Raw genomic sequence first — 17,532 nt, forward strand, 5'->3', positions numbered from 1 at the left:
AGCAAATTATTCGGCATAATTTAGATAACTGATTCATTTGTTTTAAAGTCAAAAATGTCTCTAATTCTAGCTCCTTAAATGTACACATTTACTGCCTTTTTCTGTTTTTATATCACTGCAATTTGGTTTGAAAACTTTAGGTTTTGGACTGTTGATCGGACAAAACAAGCGATTAGATGTGAGAATAAGCACCTCTCACTATTTTCTGATATTTTATAACCGAACAATTAACAGTCAATGATCGATAAAGAAAAATAACTCTCAGCTGCCGCCCTGATTTTAAACTAAGAAATGCTAATGTGACAGCTTGTCCCCTCATTCTCATGCATCTTCTGTTTCCTGCTAAGCATCTGTGCTTATGCATGTGGGTGTGTTAACGTCTGCATGTGTGTGCCCAGCGGAGTGTGTGTGAGTGTGTGTGTGTGTGTGTGTGTGCTGTATGCAGGGCTAGTACGTTATGGTCTCCCTCTTTCTCTCTCCTGAGCTCTTATGAATCGATGATCATGTGGTGTAAGGGAGATAGATGGCCCCCAGCTCCATCTTGTCTCCTCTAATTGTAAAATATTAGTTACATTAGACTCTTGCCCATGATTAATGGAACTTATTTGGAAGGTGGACTCTCTCTCACGCACACATACTTTTCTTTCTCCCTCTCGCCCTCTCTCTTGGTTACCAATGGTCTCCGAAGTCTCTTCCTGAAAGAATTGAGTGATTTCACTTAAAGCGGACAAATAGGCTTCCCTCTGGTAGGGAGGAAGGGGAAAAAGAGTGAAGAGGAGGAGGAGGAGGAGGAGGAGAGGAAATGAGGAAGGGAGATAAGAAAGAGGGGAGAGCTTATGAAAGCGGGTAAATAACAGCTCCACCGGAAGAGTTTGTTGCATCCAAAGCGATTTAAGCTCCGTGGTAGATAATTCTGTACGCAGGATCACATTTAAAGAAACGCTAAACGTGATCAAGTCCTGATCGTGTTTACAAGCTGATCTCTGTGGAAAAGGGATTTTTTTTTTAATCTAACTCTACTGTTACCTGCCTTTGCAAAAAAAAAAACGCATCCAAAGAGGAGTCGCTAAGTTCAGACAGTGAAAGTTTGCACTGCGGAACAACGCTGAGAGTTTTGTTCTTGTTTTAGTCAGTTGAGAAACACATGCATGTACGGCCGTAATGATTCCTCTCCTCCTGTTTCGCACAAATTGGATGCAAGTCCTTGAGGAGCACCTGGCCAGGGCAACGTGACACACACACACACACATTCACACGCTAACACACATTCACACGCTAACACACACATACCACTTCAGTCTGTGTGTTGATAACACTTGCTGTTCTTCAGCTGCAGCTTGTCTCACTTACACCTGCTACCAGCGAACACAACTGATACATGATCAGCATGTGTTGGCTTCCTGCATTTTTGTTTTTTTAATTTTTATGAGGTGCACCGTGTTGCATTATAAAATCCAGATATCATTATTATATTAAACATTTAAAAATATTAGGGCTGTCAGTCGATTAAAATATTTAATCATGATTAATCACGTGATTGTCCGTAGTTAATCGCGATTAATTGCAAATTAGTCACACATTTTTTTTTATCTTTTCAAAATGAAAAAGGGAGATTTGTCAAGTATTTAATACTCAACATGGGAGTGGACAGATATGCTTGCTTAATGCATCAGGGAATAAAAATAGGCATGCATTTTTATTTTTTCATTTCTTTTTAGATGTAGATGTAGCCGGATGCAGCTTTTTTTTTATAAGAGTGTGTAAACTTCTAAAATGTGCTGCATGTACACAGAGGTTTGGTGGTGGTTGAGTTTGAATGAGTTCATGTAATTTGAACGATGTGGTCACTGAATGCATTTTGCGTCAAAGTTGTGAAAAGTGATCCACAGTTTAGTCCACATTGACTTCCGTTGCGCTGACTGTGTTTTACAATATCATTTTTGAGGACTTCTACAGTTACATTCTAACATATAATAACCAAACCCTCCCTCCTTTGGTTCCTAGTATGGTAACATCCTGAGTGTCTCACTCTGTGTGCCTGTCTGTTGCTCTGTGTTTTCTAACTGTTTCCTTAACTTTGAGCCGTTATCGCTGTGTATTGAGGTCAGAGGAAGTTCATGATGATTAATGCAGCGGAGCAGCCGATGCTCTTTGTGTCAGAATGTGAGTGAGAAGCAGGTGGCCGGCATATCTATCAACCCCATCACCCTCCATTATTTTTCTTTTTTTTTTCTCTTTTTATTGCTGAGAGACATGGATGACAGCCTACACTCTCACACACACACACACACACACACACTCTCACACAGACTCACATGCAGTTGGGCATCCATTATCTGTGTACAGTGACAAGTCAGCAGCAAATTGTGCCTTCCTCAGTTCAGCAGGGACTCTGACTGAGGAAAAATAACACACACACAAACAAACTGTGGACCTACAAAAAGATGTAAAACTCAAAAATATGGAGAGTATGGAAAAATTATACAAATGACTGAGTGAGTGAGCAAACAGATGGGTGAGTGGATGAGTTAAAGAAAACATGACTGAAAGAGTGTTTGACCTATAATATGAGTGAGTGAGTGAGTGAGTGAGTGAGTGAGTGAGTGAGGCTTACTCATTCACTTAAAACAAGTGAATTATGTCATTAGGCTCGTTGGAGATGAGCCAGGCCTGCGCAGAATCGATCACTGGTCACCGATCGCCGCGTAATGCATGCCTGTTAGATTTGTGTCCGACTTGATGCCGACTTGCTCTGACGTCACGCACATGTGGGCAACGATAACCTCGAGAGATCGAGGCGGCCGCAGTTAGCATGATTGGAAACGCCTGTCTCACGCCTGATCAAAGAGCTGATCGGCTCAAGCAGCAAACACCACGTGTTGTAGAAAGTCCAAACTTTCTGTGTTTGTATTGTAATATTTAACACTAGATTGCAGAATATTTCTTGTTGGTACATTGTTGTGCAATGAAGGTTTCATCTGTTAACAAACACATCTTGTGTGGTTGATAATAATAATAATTATAATAATGAAGGTTATTTATATAGGATAGAATCCAATGCCAGATACACGCACATTTCCACATATATTTACAAATATATATAAATAAATCCCAACGTGGTCTGAAAACTACAAGTGGCCTACAGATCGGATCTAACAGGATGTAACTGTTTCTTTGACTTCCTGTAAATTCAGTGAAGGCTGCTCGAAGCGGCTGGAAACTGTCCGACTTGACCGCAGCTTTCGGTCACCGCCCCCCTGCTGCTGCTGCCTGATCTCGTCTGCTTTCCAGGCGAGGTGCAGTTCATCTCCAACGAGTCTAATATAAGAAAAATACGAGTGAGTGAGTGACGCTTACTCATTCACTTAAAACAAGTGAATATGTCAATATAAGAAATATGAGTGAGTGAGTGAGTAGGTGAAAGATGGTATGAGTGAAAGAGTGACTGTGTGAGTGAATGAGAGAAAACAGGTGAGTGTGCGTTATGATGTCAGTGACTGAGTAAGCAAACAGATGAATGAATGAAGGGAATGTAACAGAAACTTTGAGCTGGAGCATGAAAAAAGACGAGCAGTAGACTCCAGGAAAGTGAAAATAGAACAAGAGATGGAGACAGAAAGGAAGGAGCTGCTATTTTGGGTTCTTATTAACAGGTCCTACTGGTACAGCAATTAATAATCTAGTTCAGTATTTAACATGGGACCTAGTCCCTGGTGTGGACGTTTTAGCTGGCTTTGATGCTGAAAGAGCTCCTTCCCCTCCACCCCTTCTCCCCCCGCAGTTCCTCTCCTCTCCTTAAGTGCCTCCCCTGGTGTTATTTGCGTGTTGGTTTTCTCTAGTTAAGCTAGGAAACAGACCAAATCGCTATTCCCCAAACTTCAGGCCAATTTTCTATCAACACGCCAGCTCGTTGAGGGAAATGCTCTTAATTCATCAGAGGGAATCTAGAGAAGGATAAATTCCCTTCAGGCTGTTTGAAGTAATGTAAATGTATTTATTTTTGGAGGGGTAGGGGTGTTGGAGGAGTTTTAAAAAAATAATAATATATATATGTATGTATATATTACAAAAAAGCAACAATGGACACAAACCAATGCATCATCCTGCACTCTCATACTTTTTAGTTATCTTTTTTTCAAATGTGCTTGAGTAAAAATCCATATAGGCGTCTGTATGAGATGCACCAGGCTTTCACTTAACTCCAATGTAAACCCATCTGTGTCATTATTAGATGGTCAGAGCAACTGACGTAGTATAAAGAGAGAGAAAGTCTGCGTAAGGAGGATGCCGGGGTGGATCGATGGGTCATTGTTTGACACAGGACTTTCACCCAGGAGATTGGTGGTTGTGTCCCGTGTGAAAGCAAGTCAACGTTGACTTATTTTACCTTATTTTTGTTATGTAACTTTAACTAACGCGACATATGTAAGTTACGTAACTAACAAACTTATCTTAACCCAAACCACATCTTTTTATAAGTCTAACCAAGTAATTTTGTTGCCTAAACCTAACCAAGTAAACCTAAAAACGAAGTAAACCTACGCTGGAAGTTTATTTTGAAAGTGGAAACTGACACGCCGTCCCTGACATTTCCAAAAATGACACTAGAGGGGTACCTAGAGTGTCATAGTTAGAAGCAAAGGGAAACTGATGTGAAACTGAAGTGCGGTATCTGATGAGTTGGGAGTGAGAATGTGTTGCAGGATCTCTAATGTCCATAGAGAGAAAAGAAATGTCCACAAATCCAGTCAGAAATCAGATAAAAATGGCACACCTTAGAACTCCTGATCTTGGCTCATAGTCTTCACATTGAGACTATTTCTTTAGAATCAAAATAATCCACATGGTTGCTGTCTGTATAGTGCAAAAAGGCAGCATGACATTCAGTGATGCGGATTCGCCAAAGTCTAAACAAATAAGCTACAGGCCAAAAACAAGGAGGTGTAGATAGGTTGATAGGTAAAAGCTTGACAGATGTTGCACATGTGGTATTTATACCTCCGATAATGAAGCCTCGTACTGTACCTTGTGCAAATTGACAGGAGATGGAAATTGACAAGGTGAAGTTAGGGACAAATACATGTACAAATGTCCAAAGAGCTTTTCATATTTTTGTAAATTTCTTTCTCTTTTTTTCTCCATACAAAATTCAAATCAATTTTATTTTCTTCTAGACCTCAACCCATTTCATACCTCTTATTTTTAAATTATACAATATGGCCAATGTAATAATAAATTAATTAATAATATTATGACCTGTTTTCTATCAACAGTTTTTATCCAATTAAAAGCATAATGGCAGCAGAAAACAAGCAGACTATTTAAAAGATATATATGGGTTATATAAATCTGTGTATAAATCAGAATACAGCTATTTTTATGAAATAACAGATACATTTCCACAAAAAGACCTAGGACGTATGATTTCAAAACTATGTGAGTGTAGCTGCGATGGCATTCATATCTCTATGTGTGTGTGAGAGAGGGTGTTGCTGCAGTTTGCTGAGTAATCTGGGAGCTACAGCATAAATGCAGGTTATTGGACAGATGGTTTAGCACATTTAATTGCTCACACCTTCTGTGTGTCTCTGTCTCTCTGCCTACAAACTCTCTGTCTGTATCTTAGGCTCTTATCCTCTCTTTGTCTTTTCACACTAATAGCTCCCTTAAATAGTCATAAACTCATATTCCCATTATAAGTTTCTACTCTGCACTCGGTTTTAAATGTGTATCTTTGGGCACACGAATGTATACGTGTGTCTTTCAGTAAACAGAAACCTGTGAAATGTTGGATAAGCCCTCGTGAAAGCATGCATTAATGTGCACATATGCAAACCTGTGCGCGTGGAAACACACTGCCACACACATGCACGTACACAGAGGCACATAAAGACCAGGAAACAGCGCGTTGGCATCCAACCAAAAGCTGCCGTCCTTAAATGCCATTTGATGCCAGCACTGCCATCTGTTGCCGTCTTAAGATAGCTCTTCTCACAAGACGCAGGCGAGATAACACTTTTCCAAGAGCCGTGGTGTATTTTTCACATATGGCCACAAACGGTTCAATATAAGCACAGTTTGGGTAAATCATAACTTCAATGCAATAAGTCTCCCTCCTGTCACTTCTCAATGTCACTTCAAATCAAATAAAGACCCCCCCTCCTTAAAGAATGATACAAGCTGGAGAACAAAACATTATAATCATACAACATATGTAAATCAGTGGGTTACCTCCAGTTCTGAAAAGCAAAGCCAATGCTGAAGCGCCTTAAACCTGCATTCTTTCTAACAGCCAGCAGGGGGCGACTCCTCTGGTTGCAAAAAGAAGTCTGATTGTATAGAAGTCTATGAGAAAATGAGCCTACTTCTCACTTGATTTATTACCTCAGTAAACATTGTAAACATGAGTTTATGGTCTCAATCGCTAGTTTCAAGTCTTCTTCAATACAGCATGATGTTCATTTAGTAAATTATGGTCCCATTTAGAGTCAAATATACCATAAAGCAGGGGATGCTTTAGGGCGGGGCTACCTTGTGATTGACAGGTCGCTACCACAGCGTTGTCCGGTCTAGGTGTTGTCTGTGTTTTCGTCTTACAACTTTAGCCCTTAAGTTAAATGTAACATTTTGGTCGCCTAAAAATGTCTTATTCAGCATTCGGTTGTACTTAGCTCAATCTTCTCGTGTCACTTCTGGTTGCAAAAAAAACAAGATGGCGACGGCCAAAAAGCCGAACTCAAGGCTTCAAAACCGTAGTCCACAAACCAATAGGTGACGTCATGGTGACCACGTCCACTTCTTCTATGCAGTCCATGATCTGAATGCAATGGGCACGCTAACAAAAATACAAATAAACTATTATTTTATTTGATTTCATTTTGAAAGCTACATGCTGAAATCATTTTGGAATACAGAAAAATACAAAAGAAGAAATAAAGAAAGACGGGGTGAAAAAGACAGACATCAGAACAAGAGGAAGAAAAGGAGCTAGAGGGTGTGTGTGTGTGTGTGTGTATGTGTGTGTGTGTGTATGCGAGTGTGTGTTTATGGGTAGAGATAAGATAATTACAGCAGGCTGGGGTGGGGGGGTGAGTGAGGAGTTGAGCGGGGGTGTGCATGTGTGGCAGGTGAAACATGGGCATGTTTGTGGCAGCGATGTGTGATACATCAACTACCCCCCCACCACCAACACACACATACACACCTCCACCCACTGAATCCTCTCCTCCTGCCCTCCTCTTCACTTCCTCTCCCTCTTTTCCTCTGATCTCCATGCAGAGGGCCTTAGGGGGTTAATTAACAGGCTTAGATAATGCCACGCTAATGAAAGCAAGACCACTGTTTCTCCTCTCTCTCTTTCCCCCTCCTCTCCTCCTGTTCATTCCTTTATCCATGCATCTCTTTCCCAACCAGAATCACCCAATATCAACGTATCTGCCAGGGTTACTGGGTCAGGTTTGTGACGCCTCATGGAACCTGGACATTTCACTCATTCAGGGGTTCGTAAAATTCTTTCCTTCTTCAACGCCACCAAACAGTCATCTTAGCAACCTTCCTAATAGGAAAAATACAAAATCAAAGTATGTCAGTGCTATAGTGAAAGGTCTGGCACCACACATTATCATTCTGCTGTAGGGAAAACAACTAACACTCTGGCTTGTTTATATTTCTTTAAACCAATCACAATCGTCTTGGGAGGCGCTTAGCACAGGATATAGCGATGATGCCCTAGCAAAATAGAGTTGCAGATAGCAGAAGGGAAAGAGCATGCAGCGTGAGATATACAATGACAGGATTATACCCACAGTCTACATCTGGTGACTTAGTCTACGTCAAAGTAACAAAAATCTCAAAAGGTCAATCAAAGATGGCTCAGAATTTCTTTGGCCGTGTCAAGAAGGTAACCCACAAGTTGCAAAAACGTGTGAAAATTCTTGCGATACTTGCTGCCTGATGACCTATCCTAAACTTAACTATTCAAGGTCAAAATCTAACCTTAAACATTCGAGGTCAATGCCTAACGTTAACCATTCCAGTTCAATGCCTAACCCTAAACATTTGCGGTTAATGCCTAACCTTAACCATTCAAGGTCAATACCGAACCCTGACCATTGCAGTGAAATGCCTAACCTCAACCATTCAGGGCCAATGCCTTACCTCAAGTAAACATGTCCTGTATCTTGTCTCAAGACACTTGACTTTTTTCAACATTTGAACAAAACCACAAGTGGGTGCCAAACCATCACCATATGAAACTGTTTAATCATACTGTAGCTGCTTAAAAGTAGATATGTAGGGAATATTTATTAAAAGTGTTTCCTCTTGTTGATTAAAAGAAAAGTGGAATCCGGGTGACATTTATTTGTATGCCTCTGCGCCGGTGAGAGTCGTGGCTGGAAGCATTATATTTTGGGTTTTCCGTCCGTCCCATTTTCGCGAACGCGATATCTCAGATTTGGCACAAACGTTGACTCAAGGATGAACTGATTCGATTTTGATGGTCAAAGGTCAAGGTCACTGTAACCTCACGTCCGTCCATTCTCGTGATATCTCGGGAACGCCTTGAGTAAATGTATTCAAATTTAGCACAAAAGTCCACTTGGACTCAAGGATGAACTGATGAGGTTTTGGTAATCAAGGTCAAAGGTCAAGGACTCTGTAACCTCACATCCGTCCCATTTGGGTGAATGTAAGATCTCAGGAACGCCACTTATACTCAGCCCAGTCGCCAAGAAAACATTTTGTCGTTTTGTGTTTCAGCAAACCAGGGATACATTGAATGTCTACGTTTTTGCAATCGGTCAGAGCAAGTGACGTAGTTTAAATAGCAAAAAGAGACACAGAGGGATGGAGGTGGATAGTTCCAACAAACACAGGCTTTCATCCAGGAGACAGCTGTTCATGTCCAGTGTGTCACGTTACAATCAGCTGTTCGTTTGTGTACCTTGTTCACAATGTTCAGTGTCATTTGTTGCATTACGTTGTTATGTTGTTATATTATTATTTGAACACAAACCACAATCTTTTTTTTCTAAACGTAAACAAGTAGTTTTGTTGTCTAAACCTAAGCAATCGTTTCACAATGTTAACCACATGGCATTGTGTGTTTCTGCAAGAGTGATACGAGATTGATATGAAATGTATTCATGAAACAAATTTTTTAATTAGAATTTGGTGGTCAATGGTCAAGGTCACTGTGACCTCACTGAACACATTTTTGGCCATAACTCAAGAATTCATATGTTAATCATAACAATTTCACACATATGTCTCAAAGGATAGAATAATGAAGAGATGACATTTTGGACAGACATGGATAAAATGCATGACTTATTTTGTGCCATTTGGGTACAAGCAACAATTGTGTGATATTGACTAGCAAACCAGATCTTGATTGCCGAAACTGGAATTGAAACAGTAAATCATCATTCATTATTTTTAAAAAAAGTAGTGTGGCAGGAATTAGATGGAGAAAATAAGAAGGAAAAGTGTGGTAGAAAAGGATTAATTTGACAGGACGGTGGTTTGTGTGGTGCTGCCGGGCCACAGTCAGCATGTGGGCTGTTCTGGTTACTGGCACGGACCAGAGGACATGGATTAATGATGGCAACTTTGGCCCACAGTAGCCGGGCGTGTGGATTGTTGAATGCCTGTTTGTGTGTGTGTGGGAGTGAGTGAGTGAAAGAGAGAGAAACAGCCTCTCTTTAATTTTTAATCCATAACAACATAGCCTGTGTGTCTGCATGTTGCTCTGCAGAAGTCAATTCCAATCTCGACGCCAACTCAACTTTATACATCCTATCCAAACTTTGTTCAAGTCACGCAATTCAAACCACAATCTCTCGCTTTTTACCTAAACAACTTCCCCGGAGATAAAAAAAGAACAAACTTGATTTGTATTTATTTTTAAAGTCTTGGGAGACAAACGGCAAGTAAGCAGGGAGAGGAGAGAAGAAGAAAAAAAAAGAATGAGTTGAGTTGTTTGGGGGCATAACTCGCTCTCCCTAAGTGTAAAATGGGATGAGATATTCTGCCTCTCGGACTTAACGTAATGTAAGAGAGTGTGAAATTAAACTGCACACGAATAAAAGGGGCCCCTCATTGTGTGCCGCCGACTGGCTTATCTGGAAATTCAGACAACTGGAACATCCAAAGCCTCCAAACTTGTAGCAATCCCCTTTGTGTGGCTCCAGAGCAAACAATGTAATATCAGAAAGCCGGAGAGGCTCCAAATCCTGTGTCAGATTGCCAAGCACAAAGTAGCTGCATCCTCGCATCAAGCCCGTCCGTGTGTACGCTTTAAGCGCGCATGTGTCCGTCTTTATACAATATAAGTAGACTGTGCACTCACTCCCGCTAACCCCATGTGTATGCCAGTGAGTGCCTCAAATAGATTGTTTCCTCTTTAATTCCCGGCCTTTTACCTATTGATATTCCCTGCACCTATCCCCGCGCCTCTTTTAAACCCCATATGTTAATTTGATTTAGAGCAACTCAAATTGAATAAGAGATAAAGAAAAAAAAGAAAAGAAAAAAGAAAACGAGGGTAACGGCAAATGTACTGTTATTAATAACCTAAAGTACCGGAGAGGGCTCAAACTCTCTCCCTGCATTCTGCCCCCTCCCTCTTCCTTCCTCCCTCCCTCCCTCCCTCTCCACTTTGTTTTGTCCTCTCTGTCTGTCTGTGAGTGAGTGAGCTAAGTGAAGTGGGTTATGATGGCGGTGTAATCGGCATCCCTCAAACAAACGGCTGGTGCTATTAAGGGCCATTGTGTTTGCTGCAGTGATGATCAGATTCAATCTAGGGAGAACATTCTGTGCTGGAGCTATGGCAAGGGGGGGAGATAGAGAAAAATACCTCGCCTCGTTCCACTCTGCTATTGTGTTCAGGGGACTAGATGTATGCACGCTCTTCAAAAGATGCATATCGACTCGGGGAGCTGCAAAAGTTTAGTTCAGATGAATTCGTGGGCGCTCTCTTGACTGCACAAAGTGAGGCAAGTATTAAGTGTTGGGTAATGTTTTGAGGATGTATTTGTTTCAATAAGGAGCTCGGCAGACTAGTGCTGCAGGGGGGGTGGTGGTGCAGATGAGAAAATCACTTTTCCCTCTCCTCTTTGTCCTCAACTTTACCCTCTTCTCCCAGTCTCTGCTACTCTTTCATGTTGTTAATACACCTTCATAAGGGCCAGTGGAAGCCTGAAGGCCTGAGAAGTCGCATTGTGGCCAGAAGGGTGGAGGCTGAAGGGTTACAGGGCACTATATCAAGCTTCTTATTGAATATTGAGTCATTTAATACACTGTTGATATGATGGACGGGCAGCAAGGAGGCCTAGTGATTGCTTCACAGTAACGAGATTTGGCTGGTGCCTTTTTTGTGTGGATTTTGCATGTCCTCCCCGTGTTTGCGTGGGTTTCATCCTCCGCAGTCCAAAATGATCGAGGTTTGATTAATTAGAGACGGATTGCCTGTAGGTGTAAGTGTGAATGCTTATCTGTCTGTATTTCAGTCAGCCAACTCACGTGGAATGGACCATTATGTGAATGTAGAATAAATACAGCATATTGATATTTACTTATTTATAGGCTCTGAGCTCGTCACTCCCCACAAGGAAACGCCAAGCTCACCATAGCAGAGATTGGGGAGGATATGATAACTTCCCCCCCGATGGGAACATAGACTCAGAGCTTACAGATGCTTGGATGGATGTGGGACACACCCTGCCTCCTATGAAATTGCATTCCCCTACAAATAAACTGCAATGTCAATTATGTTTCGAGGGAAATGTATTTTCTCCCGGATTAGGGTCGCAGTTTTACACACGGGGTTAATGTCCTAAACTGTAACAAAACAAATTAAAAAACGCAACAAAACTACTTGTTACATTATTTAAAGCTAGGCTCGGTAATGCCGGGAAACTAGTAATGTGCCAACAAAATGCAGGGAAGTAGAACACAGCAAATTAGCAATTAAGGATATAAACAAATGCAGGTTTCAAATTTTCAAAAGCTTTGCAAATGTTTCATAAGGAACGTGTCATGTTCTCTAAGAACTTTGCATCTATTTTGCGGTAATTGTCTTCCTCTAGTGGTCGTTCATTATTCTCTTGTTTACCACCTGCAAATTGATTTCATTGGTTGTTTTAGTCATGTGACTCAGCCAGGTCAGAGTTCAGAGATTCTAATTAGGAAATGATTCAGTTGTTACATTAACATGTGGTCAGCTTGCAGCTCCAGCTACTTTATCTTTTCCTTCCTCTGTTTGAGCCTTGCAAAGCTTCGCTTGTAAGTTATATTTACGCTTATAGCTAATTATAACAAGTTTCATGTAATGTATTATGTTAAGTTACATTTAAATAATTTGTACTTTTATACCTTTAGTTTATTTACATGTCAACACTGCCAATGTTAATTTAGCTGTGAGTAGCTTTGGTGTTTCCTTTTAATAGCTATTTGAGAGCATTCCTGCTGCATTCATGCCAGTGTACTGTCTGTGTTTTTAGGCTGGTAAAGTTTATGTACATTATTTACAAGATATTTACAAAGAATGCACAGCTATTTACATATCATTTAAATGTTACATTTGTAAGCTATAACTTTGTGGCTGTGATCTACATCATTGTATGTCTGTGGAAGTTTGCTTCTGTTAAAATAGCATGCAGTAATTGGTGCTATCTTTCTGTATCATTTCAGTTTTACAAAAATCGGTAAAGAGCATTCAACTTTACTCCAGCCTCTGACTTTCTCCTGAAGCCTGTTCGCTATCTGTCGATTTGTGTGCAGACACACACACATTGAGGACAGAATAGTATGAAATCTATTCAACACATTTGATAGATGTCAAGGATACATACAAATGGTGCAAAATGCTGAACAGTAAACAAGAAAAACGGTGTCTATTTAAAACAGTTAAACCGAAACAGTCCAAGCACTGCTGACGCACTGTAACACCAATAGGCCATTTTACAAGAATATCTAACTCTTACTGTCAGTCCGTTTGCACGAAAAGACGTATAAATGTCATGATGTGCAAGTTGTGTAGCGTGCAATAAGTACATTTGTACGCCACGTATCCTGAACTGACTGCAATGTAAACGCATCCACATGTAAATGCTATGGTAAGAGTTAATGATGAAGTATAAAAAGCAAGAAATACAGGACTTTTAATGAGGAGACCCGTGTTCGAGACCGTTGTTGACCGGTGTTTTGTTTTAAAGCTGCATTAGTGATGTTTGTCACTTGACGGCACGTTTTTTTTTGACGTTTGTGGCGTGTTTTCCATAGTTGTATCCATATGTGTTAGGGTTAGGGTAAGCCCAACCATGATGTTTTCCCTTACCCTAACTAAATGTTTTTTCTTGCCTGAACCTAAGTTATCTAACTGTACACGTTTGCATGGCGTACAACATGACACGCGGAATGCCCGTGTAATGTCATGGTATGTATACGCCTTCCCGTGAGACCAGGTTGGTTATTGTAACTGATCCTAATAATGAAATATATTGTCAGGTTTGGACACCAATGCCCTTAACTCCAAACACATGTTAACCCTGGTATTTGCTATAAATATGATTGTGTGAAGTTGTCTATTTGGATCAGTTCTTCTTCTTACATCACAAACCTGAAACCCACAAACACATTAGCCCCCCCAAACTATTGACCCAGTGGCCACAGTGATGGAGGATGTTTGTTGTGTCTTCATCCGTCTACACTGTAGGTGAGAGAGGAGCCTCTGATTGGAAAAAATCACTCTCATACATCCTCTAATGGGGGTAAATTTCTAGCAAATTAGATTATAGTGACATGGGGACCCCAAAGGACCCAGCCTGAGACCTACTGGTTTGGCTTTAAATGCTTACAATTATTCTCTTGTTCTGTTTCTCTCTCCAGGCCAGAGACCATTCCAGTGCAGTTACTGCCCCTACAGCGCCTCCCAGAAAGGCAACCTGAAGACTCACGTGCTGTGCGTTCACCGCATGCCCTTCGACAACAGCCAGTATCCCGACCGACGCTTCAAGCGCTCGCGTCCCGAGTCCGACGTCCTGGAGATGAACCCCGATGACGGCGTTGGCGGTGTTGCATCTCATCAACCGATGACTGGAGCGGATGGAAGCCATGGGAGTGACATTGTGTCATTTGGAGGGGAGGCCGCGTCTCGTCACCGGGAGTGAAGCCGCCATGAGCTGGAGGGAGGTATGTGTTGGACAATGCATTATCTGAAATGCCCTAGATTATCAGACAAACTTAATGTTAGTCACTATAAGACTCATTTCCAACAGACTCTGACCAAACAACATCAAGACAATGAGATCAACAAATATAGACAACATTGTCTACGTTCTAAACACAAAGTAAACATATTGTGTTATTGGAAGTATGTTACTAAGAACACATTATAATCGATGTATTTTGTGATGAAGTGATTCACATCTTTTGTCTTTTAACCAAACACAGTGGTGTACGAATTGAAAGTTAAAAATGATTAATGAAATGGTGCTTTCAAGACAAATCATAAAGGAAGGAGGCTATGGAGCGAGAGGGAAGCCAGATGAAAATCATTAGAGAGACTTTTTTCTCCAAAAATAATGCTTTTATCAGAAAAATGATCCGTGTAAACGATTGAGCGGAACAGTTACTGTAGGGGAAGATGGAGGAGGCGGTGGAGGAAGAGGAGGGCTTTCAAATGCACACCACCACCACCACAGCCACCCCAGAACATAACACCAGTGGCTGCCATTTTCCCAGTGTGAGTGATGAGCACTGGATGTGTGTGTGTGTGTTGTAGGGTCAGTGGTGGCCATGGTGTGTCGGGGATAGAGGGGGATGGGAGGGTGAGAGGGGGGGGGGTGCATTGGTGCCAGCCTGACTGGAGCTGTCATCGCAGAGGAAATCAATTCAACAACACACACGCACACACAAACACACACTCGGAGTCCTACAGTGGTAATCCGACTCTGGACCGTATACGCCAGGGGGTCAAGTTGAGTCCCATCAGCTGGCCGGAGCCCCTCAAGTCACCTCCTTTCCCTCCTCCATCCTTCCCCTCCGCTCTCACTCTCTCTATTACAAGCTCAATCCGTTAGAACGAGCTGGAAAATACAACACAAATCAATCAGCGGTGTATTTAAAGCATCCATTAGCCGACGCTAAGGCTTGTTCTGCTCTGGTTTTGGCAATTCAATGTCCGGAGGTCACCTTACTGGCTCCCCCGTCAGAGAGGGACGGGGAGTTTTAGCTGATTGTGTTTTAGCTCGGGCTGCTTCATCACGACAGATGACAGTTTGGTACTTTGGCGAGCACCTGGACCAAGCTGTGGGGGATTTTTCTGCCTCAGAAGTAAGGATGAGATGCAACCAGCTGCGTTCTGTACATATGAAAAGGTGTGTGACATCCCGCTAAAAGTTCTTCAGTTTGACAGAGACACTCATACAAAAAGCAGGATTAATCTCCTCAACTGATATGCTCTTTTAAAGTTGCTTCACAGGGAGGGACATGATGGAAAATTAGATAATCATTCACCTGCTTTATGTCTCTAATCAAACTACCTTTTCTATAAAGAAAGTTGTTTTTTATTTTCAAAGGAGGCATTCTCTTTTTGTGGATAAGTAGTGTTATATTCTTTATCCATATGTGATTAATTCCTAAGGTGGAAAAAAAGCAACATGAGACATTGAAAACAGAATGTTTTGATCTCGTAAAATCAAGCTACATTGCTTTAAGGGCAAAAAAACAACTTTGATTGTACTTAGTTGTGCCGGCAGCTGTTGGTTACTACTGGGCGAGGAGAATAAGAAAGTGCGGCGCTTTGTGTTGTGTCGGTATTGGTGGTAGGGGGTTGGGTGCTGGGGGTTGTTAATGTTTTTCTGATAAAGAGAAATGATCCGGACTTTAGGAAAGTCAATATCTTCCCGCACAAACACACAGGCGGTGGTGGGGAGGGCTAAACTCTTAAAACCCCAGGGCCACGGCTCTGCCGAAAGGAGTTTACAGTCCGACACAATGCACTCACACACACACACACATACACACACATATACAACAACACAGTGAGAAATACAATCCTACAGCACGCATGGGGAGATGGAGGGGTAAGCAGAGAGAAAGAAGGATAGCGGAAGTGTAGAGGGAAAGAAGGGCAGAGAGAAAAAGAAGAGAGAGTAATAGAGTAAGTTGAATATTCTGCTGTAATTGTGGTTTTAATTGTGTCACATGATTTTAGTTTTTTTTGGCCACACTACTAAAACAATATCGATTTTATTTGCAATTTGTTTTGGTAGCCAACGAGACAGTATAGTTCTCACTGCCTTATAACTTATAAGTGTGTAGGGTCTGTCGATTTCAACACACTATTGTGTTTTTGCTGGCTGTAGCTTGCTTCTTCTGGATGTGTGTATACATTGTGTGCGCGTTCCAAACATTTCTGAATATTAGCAAAAAGTCAATAAGGAAAAAAAAAGTTTTTAAAAAAATGCACATTCCTTTTTTTGGCACCCTGGCGTTTCCAACTTACTAAATAAAGCATGTGGATCAGTACGGTTTCATCATCTTGTTCAGATGAGGCAATCTTTTTTTCTTCTTTTTTTTTTGTTTCGACACTGGAGAGCGCCATTTGTTGTGATTCCTCTGTGACTTGTACTCTTTGTCCATCCCTGAGAATGATGTGCCATTTTTTCCCCCCTGCTGTAATCCCAAAATAATCCATTCCATTGTCCCCATGCTGTTTGATCTCCGTCAAGCTTCCTATTGAAGTAGCACACGCAGTTTGCTCAATTATAATCACTGGTGCAAGAAGAAAAAAAAATAAATAAAAAATAAATAAAAGAAAAATGAAACCATGCCCATTTATTTCAGACTGCAATGGATTCTGTAGCGTGCAACCCTAGTCCAAATACTGTCCACATTCCTGAATGAACAAGATTTCTATAGGAGAAGTGAGGAGATGGGCTTTGTTGCAAACTGTTATCTTATATTAACAGTAGATAACTTTATATTTAAAAGAGAAATATCCTTGGTCATTATTTATTACTGAACATCTGTTTGACAGAAGACATTAAAAGTGTGTATCAAACATGGACTCTTTCTGCGGTCTAGACGTTCTGATGTACTTTGAAGCAGTAAGATTTATCTGGTGTTTTTTTTCCTCCAATAAAATCCTCTACCTCTGGGAAACACCGTGTTTTTGCGTCTGGTTCCTTTCACACCATTCAGGTCAAACACTCACACTGAAGAAGATGAACCATTCTGACTGCAGAAAGACTGCTGACACCAAGCACTGAAATGTTCCACTCAAATCAAAGTGATAGTTTGGGTCTTAAAACGTACCTCGTTCTTATGTTTGCTTGTAAATGCTGGGTCTCATTCACTCAGTCACTACACTTACATCTAAAATAAAAAAAGTACTAGAAATAAATGGTGGTGCTGAGAAGACAGGAAACAAATCTACGGCCATGCTAGCAGCCTCTTTGAGGCACAGTGGTGCTTTGAGTTCAATGTCAGCGTTGGTGTGCTAACATGCCCACCATGGTAATGCTA

The 17,532-nt window shown here is 41.2% G+C and overlaps 1 protein-coding gene across 4 annotated transcripts in view; it reads left to right on the forward strand.

The window, feature by feature from the left end:
• znf536 (zinc finger protein 536) overlaps positions 1 to 17,169 on the forward strand; it is a 306,471-nt gene extending 289,302 nt beyond the window's left edge. For all 4 annotated transcript variants that reach the window (XM_037792176.1, XM_037792166.1, XM_037792185.1 and 1 more), the window contains one exon: positions 13,891 to 17,169. In XM_037792176.1, coding sequence (XP_037648104.1) covers positions 13,891 to 14,171 — 281 coding nt within the window. In that variant the 3' untranslated portion in view covers positions 14,172 to 17,169. The remainder of the gene's footprint in view (positions 1 to 13,890) is intronic.
• The last annotated feature ends 363 nt before the right edge of the window (positions 17,170 to 17,532 follow it).

This window comes from Sebastes umbrosus, chromosome 2 (genome assembly GCF_015220745.1).
Source record: "Sebastes umbrosus isolate fSebUmb1 chromosome 2, fSebUmb1.pri, whole genome shotgun sequence".
In the NCBI taxonomy this organism is placed as follows: Eukaryota; Metazoa; Chordata; class Actinopteri; order Perciformes; family Sebastidae; genus Sebastes; species Sebastes umbrosus.